Here is a 24,139-nt window from a genome sequence, read left to right as displayed (position 1 = left end):
TTAGCATTGTGCACTATAAACAACTCTAGCAACACAACGAAATAATAGGCTGTTTGGAGTAAAAGATGAATTTATAGCTACAGAGAAGAGCGTATGAACTTTTGTAGGCCTCAAGATGAGCTTGCCTTTAAAAACAATAAGAAATCATGTTCAAGGTCTTCTGATGCCATACATATAGGTTAAAATGGGTTCTGAATCAGACAGACATACACACAGTATAACCAATATGGCCACCATAAAAGTATACATATGCCAAGTGCTCTAACCATATTGGCAGTTTCTAGATAGCTACGTGTGGTTTAGAACCTAAAATTCAGTTTGAAAGGATTTGATTTTTATTGGTACATGTTGATAAATAAATATATATATATATATATATATATATATATATAAAAATAAGAATAATTTCCATAAAAATATACAGATAAGCATTGTAAGAAAAATGCTGCTTGAGAACTTCGAATTTGATTTAAGGATATATTTACTTTGCATATTTTGACATGATGTTGACAATTTGTGTTTTAACGGTTATACAGCTTAACAGTTCAAATCTCAAGATCTACTGCAGGGGTCTCAAACTCAAATGACCAGGAGGGCCACATGAGGACTAGTTCATTGGCCCGAGGGCTGCATCGCTGACACACACACCCCTCACTGCCCCCGGGCCCTGCCCCCGCTCCACCCTTTCCATGAGGCTCCGCCCCTGCCCCGCCTCTTCCCACCAGGGTGCAGGAAGAGTGTGGTGGGGGCTCAGGGCAGGGAGTTGAGGTGCAGGGTGCGGCAGGGGGCTCAGGACAGGGAGTGCAGGAGGTGTGCAGGGTGTGACAGAGGGCTCAGGGCAGGGAGTTGGGGTGGGGTGCAGGTGGAGTGTGGGGTGTGGCGGGGGGTCGGGGTGCAGGGTGTGGCAGGGGGCTCAGGACAGGGGTTTGGGGTTCAGGAATGGTGAGGGGTGTGGCAGGGGGTCAGGGTGCAGCAGGAGGCTCAGGGCAGGGAATTGGGGTGCAGGAGGGAGTGCGGGGTGTGGCAGAGGGTTGGGGCTCAGGGCAGGGGGTTGGGGTGCAGCAGGGATGTGGGATGCGGCAGGGGGCTCAGGGCAGGGGGCAGGAGGGCTTCGGGCTCTGGCCCGGAGCCGCTTACCTAAAGTGGCTCCAGGGTGACAGCAGTGCACACTGGGGCCAGGGCAGGCTGCCTGCTTCCCTGCCTGCCCCTGCCCCGCTCCACGAAGCGGCTGGAACCATGTCCCTGTGGCCCCTCTGCGGGGTGGAGGGCTCCGCGTGCTGCTTGCTGCTCCTCCAGGTACCTCCCCCGAAGCTCCCATTGGCCGCGGTTCCCCGTTCCCGGCCAATGGGAGCTGGGGGGGGGGGCGCGGTGCCTGGAAACCAGGGCAACACACGGAGCCCTCTGCTCTCCTCCTCTCCTCCCCTTCCCCCCCCCCCCCCCCCCCCCGGCCGCAGGGATGTGATGCCAGCTGCTTCAGGGAGTGGCGCGGGGCTCGAAGGGGGCAATCCCGTGGGTGTAGTTTGCCCACCCCTGGCAATCCCGCGGGCCGCGTGTTTGAGACCCCGATCTACTATCATTAAATAATTATCTGACACTGCCCCCATAATTTCTCAAAACTGTGAAAATTTAAAATCAATTAAAAAATTCTTAAAAATAAACAAACTATAAAAAGACCCTCCACCTCTGCCAAGCCTACCTATGGTCAACCATCCAACCAGATACCATGAAGAGATAGAATTGGGGCAGGACAAGAATCATAAGGCCATTATTGTTAGACCATCATTCACGGGAACCCACAAGGGGAGAGGTGACTCTAGATTTAATCCTGAGTGGAGCGCAGGAGCTGGTCCAAGAGGTAACTATAGCGGGACCGCTTGGAAATAGTGACCATAATACAATAGCATTCAACATCCCTGTGGTGGGAAGAACACCTCAACTGCCCAACACTGTGGCCTTTAATTTCAAAAGGGGGAACTATACAAAAATGAGGGGGTTAGTTAGACAAAAGTTAAAAGGTTCAGTGACTAAAGTGAAATCCCTGCAAGTTGCGTGGGCCCCTTTTTAAAGACACCATAATAGAGGCTCAACTTCAATGTATACCCCAAATTAAGAAAAACAGTAAAAGAACTAAAAAAGAGCCACCGTGGCTTAACAACCATGTAAAAGAAGCAGTGAGAGATAAAAAGACTTCCTTTAAAAAGTGGAAGTCAAATCCTAGTGAGGCAAATAGAAAGGAGCACAAACACTGCCAACTTAAGTGCAAGAGTGTAATAAGAAAAGCCAAAGAGGAGTTTGAAGAACGGCTAGCCAAAAACTCCAAAGGTAATAACAAAATGTTTTTTAAGTACATCAGAAGCAGGAAGCCTGCTAAACAACCAGTGGGGCCCCTTGACGATGAAAATACAAAAGGAGCGCTTAAAGATGATAAAGTCATTGCGGAGAAACTAAATGGATTCTTTGCTTCAGTCTTCACGGCTGAGGATGTTAGGGAGATTCCCAAACCTGAGCTGGCTTTTGTAGGTGACAAATCTGAGGAACTGTCACAGATTGAAGTATCACTAGAGGAGGTTTTGGAATTAATTGATAAACTCAACATTAACAAGTCACCGGGACCAGATGGCATTCACCCAAGAGTTCTGAAAGAACTCAAATGTGAAGTTGCGGAACTATTAACTAAGGTTTGTAACCTGTCCTTTAAATCGGCTTCGGTACCCAATGACTGGAAGTTAGCTAATGTAACGCCAATATTTAAAAAGGGCTCTAGGGGTGATCCCGGCAATTACAGACCGGTAAGTCTAACGTCGGTACCGGGCAAATTAGTTGAAACAATAGTAAAGAACAAAATTGTCAGACACATAGAAAAACATAAACTCTTGAGCAATAGTCAACATGGTTTCTGTAAAGGGAAATCGTGTCTTACTAATCTATTAGAGTTCTTTGAAGGGGTCAACAAACATGTGGCCAAGGGGGATCCGGTGGACATAGTGTACTTAGATTTCCAGAAAGCCTTTGACAAGGTCCCTCACCAAAGGCTCTTACGTAAATTAAGCTGTCATGGGATAAAAGGGAAGGTCCTTTCATGGATTGAGAACTGGTTAAAGGACAGGGAACAAAGGGTAGGAATTAATGGTAAATTCTCAGAATGGAGAGGGGTAACTAGTGGTGTTCCCCAAGGGTCAGTCCTAGGACCTATCCTATTCAATTTATTCATAAATGATCTGGAGAAAGGGGTAAACAGTGAGGTGGCAAAGTTTGCAGATGATACTAAACTACTCAAGATAGTTAAGACCAAAGCAGATTGTGAAGAACTTCAAAAAGATCTCACAAAACTAAGTGATTGGGCAACAAAATGGCAAATGAAATTTAATGTGGATAAATGTAAAGTAATGCACATTGGAAAAAATAACCCCAACTATACATACAACATGATGGGGGCTAATTTAGCTACAACGAGTCAGGAAAAAGATCTTGGCGTCATCGTGGATAGTTCTCTAAAGATGTCCACGCAGTGTGCAGAGGCGGTCAAAAAAGCAAACAGGATGTTAGGAATCATTAAAAAGGGGATAGAGAATAAGACTGAGAATATATTATTGCCCTTATATAAATCCATGGTTCGCCCACATCTCGAATACTGTGTACAGATGTGGTCTCCTCACCTCAAAAAAGATATTCTAGCACTAGAAAAGGTTCAGAAAAGAGCAACTAAAATGATTAAGGGTTTAGAGAGGGTCCCATATGAGGAAAGATTAAAGAGGCTAGGACTCTTCAGTTTGGAAAAGAGAAGACTAAGGGGGGACATGATAGAGGTATATAAAATCATGAGTGATGTTGAGAAAGTGGATAAGGAAAAGTTATTTACTTATTCCCATAATACAAGAACTAGGGGTCACCAAAAGAAATTAATAGGCAGCAGGTTTAAAACAAATAAAAGGAAGTTCTTCTTCACGCAGCGCACAGTCAACTTGTGGAACTCCTTACCTGAGGAGGTTGTGAAGGCTAGGACTATAACAATGTTTAAAAGGGGACTGGATAAATTCATGGTGGCTAAGTCCATAAATGGCTATTAGCCAGGATGGGTAAGAATGGTGTCCCTAGCCTCTGTTCGTCAGAGGATGGAGATGGATGGCAGGAGAGAGATCACTTGATCATTGCCTGTTAGGTTCACTCCCTCTGGGGCACCTGGCATTGGCCACTGTCGGTAGACAGATACTGGGCTAGATGGACCTTTGGTCTGACCCAGTACGGCCTTTCTTATGTTCTTATGTTCTTATCTGCATATTTCCCCTTTAAAAACAAGTCACAACATTCATTCAACACACAAATACAAATTTAATACAATATTAACATTTCTAAAGCTACAACAGCTCTCTGGTTATATCAGTTACTGGTTTCTTAAGGCATGGATCTAAAAAGATATATGTAAGTTTCCAAAGCAGTACAAGTATACTTATTCTACCACATTAGTGTATATAAACCAGGGGAAAACAAGTAAATGCCCCCTTTCACAAATGCTAGCAAAAAATTGCATATATGGAGACAAGATTTGCTATGCAAACAAGTTTCATTTCTCATTTGCTTAGCCCTGGCGTGAAACAGTGTTTCAAACTGTGTTCCTTTAAATGCAAAGCCTTGTTTTGGTACAATGCTCCTTCAAAATTGTTCACTAGAATTTTTTTCCAGCATATGTTTAGAGAGGAAAAAAAAAAAAAAAAAAAAAGCAGCAGCAAGTAATCCTCAGTAAGGCCTGAGGAAGAGCATTGCCAAGAGATGCACAGACACCTTTTAGGCCATTTACTCACGCTCACTTTTTGCGGTGAGAGATGTAAGTGACAACGGTATTGAGTTACAAGATTTTCGATACATGGCAGCAGTTCAGGTTTTTACTTTAGTTCATGCAGAGCAATCTCACTTTAATTATGATGATTAAGCCAGTATTCTTCAGGGTTCAAGAACAAAAAGCATGAATATGACAGAAGTTAAAGAGGGGACTAAGACAAACATGCAGGATGTATGGTTCTTCAAATTTCCAGCCAGCTAGGCAAAGCTTGAATACTAGAAAATGCACTTTAGTCTATTCAAAACAGAGACAAAAAAACAAAACAGAAATAGGGTCTTAAATTAGGTCCCCGCAAAAACCTGCAGCTTCTGACACTGCAATCATTGCTTTAATCCTTTGAAAAATTCTGATTGGCTTAAAAGTCCAAACTGTGAATCTTAATGGAGGCCTTTCACAAGAAATTTGATTGGCAGCAACTTAGCACTGAATGCTTTGATAGTGTTTAAGAATCTCAAAGAATGTAGGTGAATCATTAGAGCCAAGCTGAAATAGTGGTCAAAGATTTACACAGCACAGAGCAATCTGAACAAATGTATTAGCTGACAACAAAAAAACCAAACGTAATCCTTAGAACACTAGTATTCCTAGACAAAATGAATAATCAGGAACAAGCTAGGAAAAATTCAGCAGACAGTTAAGGGAAAACATTCACTTATATAAATAAAATGTAAGTGTTTGTTGCCTGCTGGGCAAACTTGCTAGGAGCACTGGCTGGCATGACTGATAAGGCTGAAAAATGAAAACTGGCCTCCCACTTCAGTGTCCTTGTAAACACCAAACAGTAAGAGAAAAGTAGGAGTTGTCCACTTTGCTCCTACTTAAGGCTAAAAACTTCCATTGACTTCAATGCGTTTTGGATCAGGTCCTAAACAGGAGGTTCCTTATATGTCAATGGTGTGAGCCCCAGAGCTCTCTGGGAATGACATTCCAATGCAGAAAGAACAATCAGACTGCTCCTAAAGTAAACAGTGTCTTTAAGGTGACAATAATTTGCACTATTCTATTTCATAACAAAATATAGTGCCTGAATGGCTCCTTAGTATGGAGCCAGGTGTGTGCTTAGATCTTTTGCTTGCAGTTTGAAGTGTACTGGTTAAATCAGCTATTCCAAGCGGTAGGCCATCTTAAAGGAATTCTAGAAGGATAGCCAAAGCTGAGGTACGCAGGCAATCTTGCCCATATCCTGAACCACAGATTATTGATTGTGTTTATTATCTGTACAAGTACCTCTTCTCATTTAAAGAACTCAAGTTTAGCCCATCTGGATCCTAGTGATAGGTTTGGCCTGGGGAGAGATACTCTCTGTATAAACAGGAAAACAGGTTTGCTTGTGGACATGCTGATCAGATCCAAAAAAAAAAAAAAACAAACAAAAAAAAAAAAACACCACAGCCTTCTCAACCAGTACAGTGCTATCAGTAACACCTGAGCTGTCTTTCTTGATCCCCTTTGTTAGCATGGACATTCACTTCAAAAAGCAGGGAAGGAATCTATATATATAAAAAATACCTACCAATTCTAAGGCAGACATGACTGTCAGTTTTATAGCAACATTAAATGTCAAGCTTAAAACAGAAACCCAGTTCCAACCTGAACTGTGGAATGAGTGTTCCTACAATGCTAAAACAATAAAGTTTACATACAAATCATCTAGAGTTGCAAGAGAAAGACAGACATAGTACTAAAACACTCTAGTCCTGCCAGAAATATGAGTAACCAGATTCAGACTGCCCAGGGTCACAGTATCCACCTATCGCACTGTTAGTATAAGCCATTGAAAAATAGTAATAGAGATACCCTAACCTGGGGCAAAGCGGGGGGGGGGGGGGGGGGAAGAAAGAGAGAAAGAGCGTTTAGTACATTTACAATTACTTTGCCAAAATCATTATGACTTTATCCAAAAAGCTATAAATGCTTCAAAGCAAGAAGCTGCCAAAATATTTTTCAAACCAAAATGATATGAACATAAGTTCCAAACACTTTCCCAACAAGTAGAAGTTTACCTTTTCAGGAAGGGAGGGAAGAGTATGTTAGTCTCTGCACCCAGGATAGATAAAAAGTATCCACTGAAGTTTTGAGAACTATCACAGAACTAGGGCAGTTTGGAATTACTCCCGAAGACAAGACAGATCTAGAGACAGGTGAAGCCATGGGCACAAGAGGACTTCAAGATACAATGTAATAGGGTCTTCCCAAAGGCATAGACATTTTGCCTACCAGATGTTATTCTTTCAGGGAAGCACTTATTTTCCTCCGCTACATTTATTGTTACATCACCATCTCAGTACCAGAACAACTTTACTAGAATGTCCCTTCACTGTATGAATTCCTTGAAAGAGTTTTCTGGATTGCCTCTGTCTCAAGCACATTGATGTGCATCTGTATTTTAAAGCACGGCCTCTCTGCCATAGGCCTGCAAGCACCACAACTAAGCCTTTCAACCCTAGAAAATGGAACCAATGACCAACAGAATTCTAGAAGGAAAATCCTGTGCCTTCAGAAGGTGGAACTCCTGACCCAAAATCTCCTTCTTGACCTCAGACTTTTCCCCATATTTCAGTCTGACAACCAAGGTGTAAACTGCACCTTATGGAATGGGTCTCCTCGGCCATGCATTAGAGCAAAAACTCAAATTAGGCTTAAGGTCAGTTTTAAAGACTTTTCACAACATGTTTTCAAGCTTTTCTATTGTTCTCTCACAGTATCTTAAAACTAATAGCCCTTGTCTGGGCAGGTGACTAAAATTTTCGCAGTGATTCTCCCAGAGTCAGGCATTTTTTCAGACACCATATACCAAAAGTACTACTGTAGAACCCCAAAAATGGCTTGTTATCTACCTCTTTCTCCATTCCCTTTGGTGACTAATTCAGGTTTCCCAACACTGCCACTTGTTTCTCAACTAGAGGACCATTTGTCAAAACCGTCACAGCCCTGTAAGGAAGGAAATACTTTCCTTTCTAACAGGTGAAGAGTCAGACACTAGTACATGATGTCTGATACAAAGAACAATCCTTTACCAGTGTGGCTGTTCTTCAGTCCAGTTACTTCCCCCATTCTTCCCCCTGCATCAGTTCAGAATCAGTTTTTGCTGCCTTCACTAGGTCAGGTGGTATACTGGCTAAGACCCACAAAACTGATGGAGTAAAATACCCAAGAACATTTCTGAAGCTAGAGATTGAAACAGTAGCTTTGATTTCCAGCAGATGATCCACTTTGGCTTGATTTTATTGAAGGTAGTGGGTTTTGTTTTTTAGTTAGTTTCTCAAATAGAAGTTTAAGTCTACTGGCTGAAGAGTAATTGACTTAGTGGTCAATTACCATTGGTGCAGGTGCCAGTTACTCAAGTAGTAACTCAATATTTATCTGCCCAGAATGGCAGGTTTGATCCATCTTGTGTGAAGGATCTTCAGTTACGAGTCTGAAGCTGCCAACTGATTTTGTGGGCACTCTTAGAACTATTCGCACTAAATCGCCACAAAGCGACTGGAGAGGACCATGGAGGCTTTTTAAGAAATTATGTCAAGACTCTTATTGCCAGGCTGAGATCTGAAGTTAGAGGCACAAAGTGGCAACACAAGTTATTTACCTGTTTATTTTAAGAAGACAAAACATGTTTTGCAACAAGCCTTATGGTTGACCATACAGCTGGTTTCCTTCAATGCCTATGGTAGTGACAAGTTTCCAATGCAGATTTAGGATTCCTAAGTATTAATGAAGCAGATTTAATTACCCATATGATTGCAGCTACTAATCAGCTCATATTTTCACTAACATTCTCCATAAGCCTCCTTAACCATCTTTCCCCTCACCCACCAAATGACAAGTCTTGTGAGGTAGACAAAAAGATTAAAACTAAACCTTACCAGAACTTTTCCAAAAGAAAATCAAGCTGCATTATTAGAGTACAAAGTTAAAAAGAAGGTCTGTCTCAAACAGATGTCACTAAATAAATCCATCCAAGCCCATTTTCTTAGTGACATTGTTTGCATTGCAAACATCCACAGTAAATGAGTTCTGATCCAGTGCCTAAGTAAAGCCCTCCATCTATTTTTTTTAAACTATTCTGAAACAAAAAGAAAAATTAAAATATTAAATTCACCCACCAAATTTAGCACTGTAATGATATTTTGAAAGGAAAAGAAAAAAAAAAAAAAAACAACTTGGTGTAATTGTTTGTCAGCAGCTTGGGATACCATTTTAGCCTTTTAGGCCTTAAACTCATTTTTTTCCCCAAAACATGCAAACAAGTTGCTATGCTGATCATGCCATCTACAGCTGGACGTAGTTTTCTGCAGTTTTGGAAGATTTAAATGTCCAATAGCAGCATCAAATGTACCTTTGAGAGAGAGAATCAGACCTGTGAGTGGATGTAGCAAACAACTTGTTAAAGTCAGCACTGGGATGTCTGAAGTATTTCATATACTTGTGTCAAGAGTAGATTCCAATTATTGCGTTGGGCCAGATGACTCAAGGTTCAGCTATGGATAGAGGTTTTACAAGGGGATGACTAATGACTCTCAGAAGTTCCCATTCCCAATAGGTCTGCTCCAGGAGTTCCCATTCAGTTCTCCTGCCGTCACCTGTCTCTGGGTAGGGACCCTTGTTCCAGTCCCTTCTGAGCGCTGGGGGAGATGGTGGGGTTTTAAGGCTGCAGAGCTCCCTCCCATATACTGAACTATCCCCAGCAAGCAAGTTTGCCTAAAGGCCAGAGCCTGTGCTTTGCTTTCTCTCCAAGGGCTATGAACAGTGTATTGCCAGTAGTTACGAGTTACTACACAGCTCTTTCTAAGCAAGTACACTTATTCTTAAGGTAAAAGCATTATAGAGAAAACAAAAAACAATAAGTTTCTATACACATGCTGAAAGCTTACCAGGGATCACCCATGAGTCTTATGGGGCCCTAGTAGGTCAAGTCCTTCCATCCCTTCTGCAAGGATTGCCTCCCCCACCTTGGAGAGAAGTCAATTTTCTGGATCAGGAAAAAGGCCCCGAGTCAGTTTAAATGCAGCATTTTTAGGACAAATTCCCTTTCTTTGCCTTTTTAGTCTCTGGAAACCCAGTATGTGCCAACCACCCTAGGGGAAGGTACCTCTCTGGAGGGGTTTACAATGTGAGTGATTCACTTTAATTAAGGCTACGTTTCAGTCATGAGTATTTTTAGTAAAAGTCATGGACAGGTCACAGGAAGTAAACAAAAATTCACGGCCCATGACCTGTCCATGGACTTTTAATATATACCCCTAACTAAAATTTGGGCCGTGGGTGGGAGGGGCAGTCCCAGGACCCCCGCTGGTGCTGGGGGGGGGGCGGGGAGGGTTGGCGGCAGCGTGCAGCCCGGGACCCCCACTGGTGCTGGACGCGGGGAGCAGCAGCAGCGCACAGCCCGGGATCCCCCTCCTGGCTCTATGTGTCCCTGCAGCTCCTAGTGGGAGGGGCAGCCAGTGGCTCCACGCGCTGCTCTCACCACAAGCACCAGCTCTGCAGCTGCCATTGGCCAGGAACCACAGCCAATGGGAGCTGCAGAGGCAGCACCTGCAGGCATGGGCAATGAACAAAACCTTGGTCCCTCCACCTAGGAGCTGTAGGGATATGCCGGTGGGGGAGCCAGGGAGCCCCACCCCAGGTAAGTGCCACCCCGCACCGCAACCATCTGACCCAGCCTTGAGCCCCCTCCCACACACCCAAACTGCTACCACCCCAGGGGCTGTCAGGAAGCCCCTGAGCCAGCACCGGCCACAGCAGAAGTCACGGAATCCGTGATTTCCGTGACAGACATGCAGACTTAACTTTAATCGCTATTTTAGTTTCTGAAGGAGCTTTGGTAGCCATCCCCTCTGGATTAGAACACAATCATACATCCAATCCATGGCCCAAAGTAATATATAAATTTTAGACAATATGTTTCCCCAAAGATACTGCATACCATTGCAGTATCTGCCAGAGAGCATTCTTCAGATAAATGAAGCCGAGCATTGTGGGAGTGGTTTCAGGGAAAGTTCCCTATGAGCAACAATGGAGGCAGGCACTAGTTACTTACTGGGGAGAATAACTCAGAGGCAGAAGGGCTAGATTAGTGGAAACACAAGCCTCCCTCACAGAAGCCAGGATGCTCTAGTGTGAGATGAGAACACACAAAGACCTTGACTTTTCCATCAGTTAGGAGGATCTACAGGAAATGAGGGTGAAAGAAAGGTGTTTGATAAATTTGAAACATATTAGCTGTAGGTTATGGAAGAGGGAACACCCAAAAGAGGCCAGAGAGAACATCTTCACAGGTATCTCAGCAGCGTGAATGGCCTAGTATGCAGGTAAGATAGTAGCTTCTTGTCAGACCCCTTCCACCAATCTCCCTTCTGGTTGTAGTAAGAGGAGGCCCTGAGACATAAAACCTTGGTATCAGAGGCCCGGTATGAGGCCTGAGGCCTGAACTGAAGTAATGATCAAGACATTGCTAATATAAAGCAAAGGTAGGCTGTGAGCCAGACGCAGACCCTGCTCACAGAAGTTGGCAAGAGCATGTAAGCACTAATAAGATGAACATATGCCAGGATAGCACCCACACAGATAACAAGGAACAGGCAGACCCAGCCTAAAGACAGTATAAAAAGGACAATATGATGCATAGACAATATGATGGATAGGTAAATGAAAGAACAATACAATGGATAGATGATGAATAGACAATATGAAAGGACAATACGATGAATACAGTATGATGGATAGACTTATTTGTTCAAACCTATCAGCACCATGAGAAAGGCAACACGCTAATGCATAGAGGGGCTGTACCTCAGTGCGTTCAATGATGCGAAACCTGTTTGTACCTGTGTATAAGAATGCATCCTTAAGTGGACATCTTTGTCTGGCCTAGGGGGCAATGGCAAATCCTGCCACTGACTGAGCCGGTCCATTGTCAGGGGGCAAATATTCGTAGTAGGTCCTGTAGAGTCTGCGGGAAACTATTACTGTGCTTTGTTTGACAATAAACCTGACACCGTTGTGGTGCTCTGCTCTATTCAATGATGATAGCAGTCGGCTGCATGTATGTGTATTCTCCCGGTGTGCTGTCCCAGCTCTGCACAGATAGCTGACACAGCAGATCTCGAGCGAACCGCCCAATGACCACAGACTCTAATAAGGTACGAAGGCACCCGGCATACCGGGTATCTGATACCAAGGGTTTATGTCTCAGGGCCTCATCTTACTACACTGGTCATTAGGTACATTTGGTATATGAACTGAAAGTTTTATCCCTCAATTACTAGCCTAATGACCAAGCCTTTTATAATGGGAGGAACCAAATGAGTGTGGCATAGAGCCAGCAATGTCTGATTTAAGCCAGTTGAAGATTCCCCTACAGGAGAAATCCTCAACTGCCCAGCTAAGACAGCTTTAAGACCCCACTAGTTAGTGAAAAGTTTGATTATTTTTTTAACTCTGCCCATGCTGTTCCACAAAAATAAGTAGTCTTGCTTCTAGAAAAAAAGTTCATTTTCCAACAAGCCACTAGCAGCATTTATACAGCTACAAAACAACAAGACAGAAACAAGAATTCTTAAAATCATGATGTGGTTCTCCAAGAAGCAACCTACAAGGTTCTCTAGGGAGTATAGTTTCATTTTGTTTAACATCAGGAGCAAAAGAACATGCTGCAAGGTCTAAACAGGTCAGTGGATGTTTCTTGACTTTGTCATTAAATGGCTTCAAATGCCACAAAAAGCAGTCTCTGGTCCATCAATTTAAATTAATAGTTTTCAAACACAAGTGTCAGCTACAGTCTTACATTTTTCTTTTAAATTTAAGTTTGTTATTCCAATTGGACAATGAAAACTGAAGAAAAAAAATCAAGCTAGAAAAGGGAATATATAATTTAAAACAATTTGTTAAGTATTCAACAAGCAGAGTTCTTTTGAATTTCTGCAAAAAACTTTTTCCACAGTACTTAAAATGTTTCTGTTGGGATTCATTCTGTTCTTTCTAGTTCAATAGGCAAACAGATTTGCAATTTGAGGACGCTGAATAGTACAAACAAAGGGTCTGGCATTAAATTGAATATTGCATTTTAAAAGGGACAACTTGAACACAGACACACAGCTGAAAAACATTTCTGATAACTGGAAAGAGTTTGCAGGTTTTTTCCCCCCTAGTTTACTTTGTGCATTGGAAAGCACTGAGAGTGCTTTTCTTCCTGAAAAGGGCCTTATGAAGAGTGGATCAGATTTTTTTTTTTTTAAAAAGAGGAATTTAAATAGTATGTCTGAAGTCTTTAAAGGCTTTAGCAAAAACTGGACTTTAATATACTAAAATCTAACTAGCTGTTTCTGTTATGTTAATAAATTAATCAAACTTCCCATAAGTTGATGTAAGAAAAAATATTAAAAAGTTACGGTATCTTTTATCCTGAGAGGTTCAAGAGTGCTTTAAAATGTATTTCTATGGCAGTAATCCCTAGAAGTCTCAGTCATGGACCAGGTCCTCACTGAGGTAGGCAATGAACAAAGAATGAAAGACAATCCTTAAAAACTTTTGATTTGTAAAAATCTTTAGGACAACAAGAGAAAACATGGATACAGACAGAGGAAGCACAATGAAACAGCCTAACTGTATTGGTCAGCATAATGGCAGTCATCTCAACAAATCAGCTGAGAAGTATTTTGCAGGCATCAGACCAAAGGAGAGTAAATGAATTTTAACCACATCTCTTCCGCTTAAACTAGAATCCAGACAGTTCAGCTAAAAGTTCAGCTTACTCACTGTTACCAAGTTTGTACAGCATCTAAATACAGTGTTTAAGTCCCTGATCCTGTAATGATCTCTCCACAGGTGGACACATCCACTGGCACATATCTCCAATGACTTCAGGCTCTACATGGGGCAAGCACACATCCATCCGGAGTAGCTTGCAGGATCAGGGATTAACACAGCAAATGAATCTAAACACTGTTTAATATAATGGACTGGGTAATTTAATAAATCTTTTCTACTTTTATGCAGAATAGGATACTACGAGAATGACCTATAAAAATTTATCTTTAGGATGTTACAAACCACCATATTTTAATTAGTGTAGAAATTTAATACAGTCTACATCTGAAACTTGTATATTTCAAATTGTACGCAAGAATATTCTAGCCCCAACTGCTAGTCAAAGCATTTCACTACCACTTAAATCTTGTTACATTTGCTATTGTTACTTATTCTAAAAGGCTTTGATTAAAAGAGATGAAGCAATATAAAAATTTGAGTTGATTGTTGCATGGAATCTCTGCAGATTCCATCATTCATCATTTAATATACAAACACTAAGGTTCCAGAACTCAGCTTCACACTTGAAAAAAAGCGCTATTATTTATGAAGCAAGAGATTTTTTGGGGGTAGGGGCGAAGAGTGTTCATTAGGATCCAATTCGCTTTCATTTTCATGTTTTCTAAGTGGATTTTTCTGATGTTGTGATTGACAATGGGACTATAAGATCAAGAGTACATTATGTAACAAGTTAGTGGAAGAGGTTAAATCATGATTATTGGTCATTATAGCAAGAGATGCAGCAAACACTGTAGTTGAGTTTGCATGAGAATTTCCATCCTAAACACATTCATAGTTGCTATTTGCTTTCCAAAGTGATCATCGTGGAGGTCAAGATTTTCTAGATTTCATCTCTGCTCCGAGATTTTTTTTTTTTTTTTAATTTGAACAAAAACTTCTCAGCTGTTTATATACAATATTAGTGGCAGAATAAGGGAGAGAGAAAAATCCAATTAGACATTCCCGTTATAAAGACAATTAAGACTTTTGAAAGAGCTCTACAGCTAAAGCAGCCATGGATAGTAAGCTAAGCTTGATATAGAAATAGCCCTGGTTGATAAAGTGTCTGTGTTCCAGCAAAAATTGGTTTTGACCTTTGAAAGTCATCTATACAGCTCAGTTTCCGCAACTACTTTGATAAGCTTCTGAAGTGTGCACCTAGGAAAGGCTGTTCTGTGCTGTATGGATGTAATTAGCTTCCTAGTAAACTGCCTCCTTCTCTGGGTATCTAAGGAGGAACATAAAAGAAAAAATGAAGTACATGACAGCTGTCAATTAATACACCTTGCAGAGAAGGTAGTTTATCTAAAAACTAAGTCAATGAGGACCGTATTAGCTTCCATTCCTGCATTCATGGGTATTTAGGTTTTAACGCCTTTATTACTGTATTTGAGAAATAGCACAACAATATAAGAATCATAATGCATATGAATAATGGGTCATGCATATGCAACCTCAGCATTGTAATTTTCTGATTTCTGAGTGCTTAACTGAGGGACCTATAATTCCATCATAAAACAAATATAGGTTCTGAATTATCCAACATAACTTGCACAGGGATGTTTCTTACATTGCCCCCAGGATCTCACTAGGAATGTAGTAGTTTGAGTCATTTGTGTATTTATTACGTTTATTGACAAACCAATTACCTGAAAGTGTAGCAAAACTAGTACTCATTTTAAGAAGTCAGTTGTGGTTCAGTATGAAGAAGGGTTAGCGTACTTCTACTTAAGAGCGGAGTTTAACCTGATCTGATCACAAAGCCAGACTAAAAACAGCATTTGTTTCTGGGGTTCCCAAACTCAACTACAATGGTCAGTTCAAAAATTTCTGCTGTCAGTTCTGCTGATAAGTTAGAAATCTGTTTTCTGCATTAATTCACATCTTTATCTTGATAAACCCTTTAATTAAAGCTAATGTTAAAAAGTTGTATAGTACACAGGTTAAGAAAAGAGTGTCTATACATCTGGGTATAGTGCTTAGATTATCCACAAATACAGAGTTTGTTTTAAAAGTCATAAGATCCATATAGTGCATAATCAGCAATAACCCAAATTTTGGTGTCTATAATTTTAACAGTACAGTTTAGATATTAGAATCTGAATACTTGGGTACATCACTCATGAAAAGTTGTGCAGAGAGTTTGTTGTGGAAAGCAAAATATATTAATGAGTGAAGATTGTCCCCCAGTAATAGAGAATTTAGAGTAGGTTGTCTGTTTAGAAAATACAATCCATCAGAGAAGTATTTCAGTTACTTTCTCAACTGTGCTTCTCATCTATACGGCTTCAGTTCTAAACCAGAATGTTTATTTTTGTCCTTTAAGTCTCAACAATCCTGTTTGGGGATGTCAGTGGGAGGTTAATGAAAAAAAAAAAAAAAAAAGTGATTTAGATGTCCCCAACACAACACTTAAATATTTACACAAATCCAACACTCCAGACAATCCTGTGCAATTTAATCCAACTGCTTCTTTCAGAAAATGCCAGGACCAGAATCACAGATGTTAAAAACTGCAGTGAACTGACAAAGCTGTGTCACGAAGCCCACACAATACGAGGTTATAGGATGTCTGGCTCTAGACAGAAATTTATACCAGCAAACTGTAACCAGTTAATCAACTCCACTTTTGTTGTTTTATGTCTCCAATAGAATAAGCTAGGAGTGATTTATTTAAAGAAAATATATCTGTTGAAAATATTACCAAAATATATAGTCTGTCAAACAGGTCAGACTCACTGTTGTAATTTTATCATGAGACACATTTTAAGAGTATGCTCTTTCTGCATATAGAAAGTAATGAATTAAGGATCGCACCATTCTGTGGCTTGAATCCAGGCCTCCTGCTTATTCTTCTCACATATGAACAGCTATTACTCAAATTGTATATCTAGATGGAGCCTAACAGAAGTTTGTTTAAAATAGAAAACACTAGCTTATAATTTTGCTTCTTTTATTACTTACAGCAAACCAGATGAAGAGGAGACCAAAACTAAAGATTAAATTTACTGAGAAACTATTAAACTGAAGCTAATACAATGTTTATCTAGAATATTAATGCACAGAGCTATGACAGAACACACCTTAAACACAAGAATCATTCTGAAGTACCTGCACTGACATAAGTTTCAAACAGTGAATTACCAAGACATTCAATTAAAATTACAAATGTACACAGGTATTTTAATGCAAGCTTAGTACACTTACAGAAAGTTAGCGGCAAACAAGATTTCCAGGGGAAAGGAAAAGAATTCAGTAAAGACACTAGCATTAATTAAGTCAACCATCCCAGAGACAGCACATTGAATAAAGGGACATGTTACTTCCATAAGTAAATGTACTCATGACATTTTATAATAGAAAACCAACTTGAGAATGCACCATTTCACAGAGTTTTTCCTGCAGTTTTACTGCTAACCACCATGTGTTTGCCCATCAAGAGTAGCTATTTAAAGATTTTTTTGTTATCTATTCACTGGCACTTCTGTGATGTGTACAACTATACTGAGTGTCTCATGAACATTAGTTAATTCTCACAACATCCCAGTGGGATAGAGAAGCATTATCCCCATTTTACAGACTGGGAAAACAGTAGCACAATAAAGTTAAGCAACATTTCCAAGATCACACAGGTAGCTTATGACAGAATTTTAAATAAAACCTGATTCCTAGTCCTATGCTTTAATAGCATATCAGGAAAGATAGCTCTGCTACTTGCATAACAATACCACATCACCTTTGAAATAAAATGAAATGTCAGACATAAGAACAGCCGTACCGGGTCAGACCAAAGGTCCATCTAGCCCAGTATCCTGTCTGCCAACAGTGGCCAATGCAAGGTGCCCCAGAGGGAGTGAACCTAACAGGCAATGATCAAGTGATCTCTCTCCTGCCATCCATCTCCATCCTCTGACAAACAGAGGCTAGGGACACCATTCCTTACCCAGTTGCATTAAAGGCCACTAGTAATTTCTGAATCCTACGTTAAACATGAATAAATTTTTTACTCTAACACAGAGCTTCCCCATAATGACAGAAGTACACAAAGACTTCTGAACAAGCCTTCAGACAGCAAGTACCAATGGGAAAAATTCTCCCCTCAGATCTACAGAGAATCTCAATTCTGATATTCCAGGCATGTAAGGAAATTAGACTATTCAAGTCAAAATCTGCTGTACAGATCTCAAAAGGAGAACTTGTCCCCCCATGATGAAACAGTGGGAGAGCATAAAACTCATTAGTAATAAAATCTTTCCTCTAGGAAATGACATGGAACCTTCTCCCTCACCCCTCTACATATACAGAATTTTAATTTCCAGCCATTTTTTCTTCCATATAGATAAAGAACATTTTTATGTTGATTAAGAGGCTAGTATCGACACTTTTGGATGCGCATACAAATGCTAATAAAAGTTTCATTACCAGAAGATAAAAACCCTTTATAAATCAACAAACAATGCACCCTGCCACTAGAGTACACACACACTTTCCTAAACATGAATTCCTACACAGAAACACTATCTATGGCCTGATCCTGCAAACACTTATGCACATGACTTTACATGTAGGAACACCTCCACTGAACTGGATGGGGCTTACATGTCTAAGCATAGGATCAGGAACTGTGTGCACTATACAATACTTATTGTGCAAGAAGGTGAACCATCAAATTAAATATTGTAGATTAACATTTGTGATTGGTGACTCAGAAGCTACTTGATATCTCTACATAGACTTGCCATCCAACAAAAAAAGTTTAGCTTAGGCTTGCCACAGTCTTAAATTTGTATTTTTAAAAGCATCAGCATGCTATTTTGAAGCATTGGTTTTGGGTACTGCATACTGCAAGACCGAATGTAATAAAGTACTGTATTATCAGATGTTATAACACACTGGATTTCTAGTCACCTATTGTTGCCAGCCACTTTCATGTTGTGGAGAAAAAAAGGTACCATGTAAAACCTTTTAAAAGTTCAGCAGCTTTTTTCAGTACAATAATCAAATACTCAAACTCTCTGGCAGTTTACCATTTCAACAGCAACATATAATGAAGTAATATTTCAAATCACAATAGGCTTCATGTCTGGTGAGCACAAGTTTTGCAAATCCAGGTCAATCCCTGTCATACTGACCACCTCTCTCTACATGATGGACCCAAATACACCTAATGAACAAGTCTTTATCTGTTTACAATTTGTTCTGTTAAATGAACATCTCCATATAACTTTTAAAGCTCTGTACCTTCTTTAACAGACTGCTGTGTGAACTCTATATTCATAGTTGAAGTAACTCCCTATGATGAGCTTCTCTGAATTCCTTTGTGCTGTTGCTGGCATTTTAACTGATTTTGGTATTTTTAATTATGCAAGTTAAACTTCTGTACATCCTTACTTCTCTAGTGAATATTCTGCAGAAACTGAATAAGTTAGAATCTGCAGTTCCACTAGCAAAGATATAACTACAGCCACAAGAGCTATTAAACATAATCATTTAGGATATAAATTAATCCTCAAATGAGGATTTTTTCCTGAACCCAACAGTACACGAATTGCGTAATTAGGGACATTAAGAGAGAGGAGAGGAAATGTCATTTATTTAGGCCATGCCTGCACTGCCACTTGGGCAAAACTTATGTCACTCAGGGATGTGAAAAAACACACCCCTGATACACATAGTTTTGCCAGCATAAGCACTCATGTGCACAGCGCTATGTCGGTGGGAGAGCTTCTCTCGACATAGCTACTGCCACTCTTGGTTTTATTATGTCGAGGGAAGAGCTCTCCTGTCAGCATAAAGTGGCTACAAAAGTGATTTTACAGCAGTGCAACTGCATCGATACAACTGTACCACTGTAAATTCACTAGTGTAGATACAGTCTTTGGCTAGAGAATCAAATGCGGCAAGAGACAGGATACTTACTACAAACCATTTCTGAAATGGTAACTTTTGTGTTCCTAAACCTTAAGACTGTTCTGTAGAACAATTACTAAGAGAATTCTCAAGAAAACGTAACATTAAAAGAGATCTTATCTTGAATTAAAGTATTAGGATACTGTAAAGGGAACAGAGGAACTGAAAGAATTAAGTTTGATTTCTGAAGCAATATGTGGAAAGAGGTGCTTGCCTAACTCAAAAAGCCTGGGCATAATACCCAGCAGAAAATGTTAATCTGTGTGCAAGGTGACCCTAGGGTCATGCTATTCCTTTCCCCTTTGGTCCCATCTCCCCAACAGGACCCTGAAATTGAGGGGGGCTGTTTGCTTTTAAACTGGAAAAAAGAATTTAGCAGTTGCTTTACTAGCCTGTGAATACTGCTGATCTATTAAAAAAAAAAAAAAACCAGACTTGTAAGAAAAAAAATAAGTTGAAGTTGTTCATAATGTGAAAACAAGAGCAAAACATATTTCACACACTAGCAAACCACTTTTGTTCCTTATTTATTATGCAGAGCTTCCAAGAATATTAAATATTTGTATTTTTTTCCCCACAGCTAAGGCAGAACTACAACATTGGTAGGCACACTTCAACAATTCACCTAAAACTATGCAGATGTTGCCCTTTAAATATTAAAAATATTTCAAATACAATTTGAAACATTCATCCCTTACAAATGGTACTCAAAGAACTGGCAAGAGAGAAAGAATAAGAGAAAAAACAAGGAAAATACCTAACAACCACTTTAATGAATACTTCACTGCTACTTCTAAAATACTGCCGGTGCTATTACTAAACAGCATTTACTAAACAATACTCTATGTTAGTAATCTACTAACGTGTTTCTGACCATAATATCCAAGTTCATAGAAGCTAATCTGTTTCCTAAATAGCAAAAGCATTCCTTTCAATAAAAGGAGCAGCTGATACAGAACAAAAGACGTCCACAGGAAATGTTATCTATAAAGTTGTCTCCTAATCCAAGACAAATAGACGTGAAGGAACAGGAAAACAACCATGCACTAGTAAGTTTCTTTTTCCTGAGCCTTTGACAAAATCCCCTTGTTCGCTTGGTTGTGTGCCCTTTTCAAGCTACAAGGGATGGCATCCCTCCTTCACTTAACACCATCGAATTGTGTGCGTTGAGGGGGCAGGAAGCAAACGGGGGCGCGGGGGGGGGGGAAGGAGAGGCAAGAGGAAGGAAAGAAACATAGTTCCAAAATCCAATAATCATTACTAAAGCATTACAGGGCACTACACTGCCTGCAGGCTGCAATAGTATCCTCCCTTTCTCTAGGTCATGTATGGAGATTCCTAGACATTACAGACAGACATGCATACAGATCCTTTCTAGGGGCGATGGCTTTGATTTATGTCCACAAGACCAGAAACAAGCAGGCTATATCAGACACCAGGGAGGTGTCTCCCAATGCCCTCCATTGCATCTGCTCGCTTTCCCCACAAAAACGCAACTCCAAATAAACGAATAAAAGCAAGATTTTAAGTACTATTTTAATAGACCTGACGAATTACCCCAGGCGCCGCAACACCCACCGAAACGTTGTCTCTCTGCGCCAGACAGACCCATTCACACCAGCCCGGCACAGGAACGCCTGCCCCGGCGGCGGCGGCTGCAGGGCCCCCCGCGCCCGCAGCATAAGCCCAGCTCACCCAGGGTCTCCCCGCTCACCCTCGCCGGGAGCCAGGTGTGCGTGTCACCGGCACACCCCAGAGACAGCGGCCAACCCCGGCCCCGGAGCGCCCCCCCGCGCACACCCCATCTCCGGAGCCACACACACGGACCTGGCCGCTTCCCGACACGCTCGCTCCCGGGGCCAGCCCCGCCGACAGCGCCGGGCTGCTCCTGGGGGCCGGGGCGGCAGGGCAGCTCCACTGGGGGGCGGAGGGGCCCAGGCAGAGGGGGAAAGACGGGACCGGGCAGGGAGCGCAGACAGGCGGGGGCTGGAGCGGGAGCGGGGCACAGGCGAAGGGGGCAGTGGAAGGGGCCGGGCAGGGACGCACGGACAGACAGAGCGGGAAGAGGTCGGACACACGGACAGACAGAGCCGGGCGGGGGGAGGCAGGAGCCGGGTCCCCCCCGTGTGCCCCGCTCGCTCTCTCCTTGCCAGGGTGACCCTTCGCCGGGCCCCGGCCGCGCCGCGCCGCCCCCTCACCTCATATCTGTGCGGGCCGGGGGGCCCTGGTCAGATCCACAGCGAAGGCGGGGGGCGGTGGAGGAGCCGGAGCGGCCACCGCCTCCGCGATACACACCATCCCCTCCCGCTGCCTCCTGAGCCACCCTCGGGGTGGGGGGGGGGAGCGTGTCACCCTCGCTCTCACAGCCACCGTACTACCGCGCAACCAACCTACTCCCTTCCCCTCCCACCCTCGGCTCACCCCAGCTACAACCCGCCCCTCTCAGAAGATTGACGCAAATACTGACCAATCGTAATGCGAAGATTGACACCAAGACAAAGGCTACCCGTAGCGTATAGGGCAGAGCAACCAATCATAAATACCCCCCGCACTATCAGGTTAGTGTGTACAGGACACAGGGTTGTATGACCTCCCCCCTACTAACAGGGCTAGCGGGGATCCCTCTTTTTGTTTCGTGGGTAAATTAGGGGACCAATCAGACGCGCTCCCAGGGGAGAGGAGGTGGGGCCAAGAGTGGGCAGGGCTGTGTCAGTTTGCATGAATGGAACCCTAAGAGGCGGCACTGGGCTTTAATCCGCAGACATGTCCCCGTTCTCGCGCTGCAGTGCCAGCACCTTCGAGCAGCAAGCCGACAACTGAGGAGGGCCCGCGTTGCATGCTGGGAGTTGTAGTCCGATCGGAGCCGCAAGGCCTGCTGGGAGTAGTGGTCTCGCGGATCCTGCCTAGGTGCTTTGGGTACGGCTCGCGGTGTGGCCCCACCCCGTTCACCTAGAGTGACCAATCGCGAGTCTCTCCTGCTGACCAGTCTCGGAGTGTCCGCGGAAGCTAAGGTCAGAGGGCGGGGCTTGCACAGCGGTCCTTGCAGGAGCCGGAGAGGGGGCTGCGGAGGTGAGAGCGACGGAAGTCACTCACGATTTGCCATAGCAACCGGGGTCTGCCTCGGGCCCGGGGGTCGCTGCCCCAGGCGGGGAGTGAGATCCGGCCCTGTCTGTGCCACCCCCCCGCGGCGCCAGCCCCGCAGCGCCATTAACGCCCCCCCCCCCGCGGCGCCAGCCCGTCCCCCGCCACCCCCCGCTCTCGCTCGCGTCCTTGTTTTGTTGAGACCCGGCATCGCCCCACCACGTTCAAAAATCATGACTCGGACCCGCCCCCCCTCATCAGGGGACGTGCTTAACCCTCCCTCCCCCCCCGCAGTTCTAGACGCCAACAAACACTAGGGGGGTTCCGGGTCGTCAGATTCCCTGTTTTCAGGCTTTCCTTGAGGGCTGCGAGCAGTGGGAAATTTACTTTTAAAAAACCGGAGGCTGAGATTCTGCTATAATCTCGTGATTCCAGGAGCTGGGGCTTTAAGAAAGACACCAAGTGTCACCAGAGCTGCAACACTGGACGAGTGGTGTCCCTTAAACCAGGAAACACAACACCACTGTCAATCCAGTTTTAATAATAAAGGTAACCTAACACTGAACTTGGTATGTTTTGACAGTATTTATCATTAAATCATTGCACTGACTAAGGGCCTTATCTTGGGAATACTAGTACACTTAAATAACTGTACATGTGAGGAGTCCCATTGAGTTCAATGCTTTTTTTACTTGCATGAAGATATGTGTGTGATTTCATTTGGGCTCTGCACAAGCGCAGCAGAATTCCTGTTTGCAATGAATTGTGGAATTGGGGCAGTTGTGTATAGTCTGGAAAAAAAATGTGCTTATCATAAATAATTCTCCCAAACATGAGAAGGTCTTTCCCTCTGACATGTAGGATCCAGTCTGTGCGAGAGATAAACAAATCTTTGTCCTATGTTTCTCTCCTCCTTTCCACTCAAGACAACACATTTCACCAAAAGAATGAGAAAACTTTCACCTGTTCAATCAAGGTAAAAGGCATTGCAGTGCATCCACACTATGAAAAAGGTTGTGGTTAGATCAGTTAACACACACTGACCTCACTTCAACCCATATTTCTAGTATAGGCAAGCTTGATGTTTTCATAACTTGCACTAGTACTGTTGTTCTGTACATTGTATTTGTCCGAGTTAAAAATTGATCCTGCACTCATTGAATTCAGTAGCAAACTTACCATTAACTTCATTGGGAGCAGGGTTATTTTCTAATCCTCCTGTGTATCTTAAACTTTTGCTCTAGATGAACAAACATGCTTAAAGTCTTTGCTACTAAATCAATTTACAAGTGCTACATATATTACAATTTGGTTATTTTAGATTCCTCTGTATGCTATTTCAGGTCACTATGAAGGCTCTGTATTGTCAGCAGAATTCAGCTGGAGAGGAAATTGCATTTGTCTTCCAGGAAAGGGTGAGTTCAGATTACAGAAGAACTGTTAATCATGTGCTGAGAGAAGGGAATATGTTCCTGTGTGGATCAATTATTAAGCATCTTTCATCTG

At 42.5% G+C, this 24,139-nt stretch overlaps 2 protein-coding genes across 6 annotated transcripts in view; one reads left to right on the top strand and one right to left on the bottom strand.

Moving 5' to 3' along the window:
• ITSN1 (intersectin 1) overlaps positions 1 to 21,879 on the bottom strand; it is a 184,360-nt gene extending 162,481 nt beyond the window's left edge. Inside the window, exon 1 of the mRNA XM_065413292.1 lies at positions 21,751 to 21,879. The gene's annotated coding sequence lies outside the window, so the exon portion shown is untranslated. The remainder of the gene's footprint in view (positions 1 to 21,750) is intronic.
• Positions 21,880 to 22,585: 706 nt separating this feature from the next.
• CRYZL1 (crystallin zeta like 1) overlaps positions 22,586 to 24,139 on the top strand; it is a 28,512-nt gene continuing 26,958 nt past the window's right edge. For 2 of the 5 annotated variants that reach the window (XM_065415358.1, XM_065415385.1), the window contains exon 1: positions 23,965 to 24,048. In XM_065415358.1, coding sequence (XP_065271430.1) covers positions 23,965 to 24,048 — 84 coding nt within the window. Of the gene's footprint in view, positions 22,622 to 23,103; positions 23,183 to 23,541; positions 23,610 to 23,964; positions 24,049 to 24,139 lie in introns of those variants that run through there. The other 3 variants (XM_065415370.1, XM_065415366.1, XM_065415377.1) reach the window with 3 other exon arrangements.

The sequence above is a fragment of the Emys orbicularis genome, chromosome 1 (genome assembly GCF_028017835.1).
Source record: "Emys orbicularis isolate rEmyOrb1 chromosome 1, rEmyOrb1.hap1, whole genome shotgun sequence".
In the NCBI taxonomy this organism is placed as follows: Eukaryota; Metazoa; Chordata; order Testudines; family Emydidae; genus Emys; species Emys orbicularis.
Note: the sequence above shows the minus strand (reverse complement) of the source record. Positions and strands in the feature narration are given on the sequence as shown.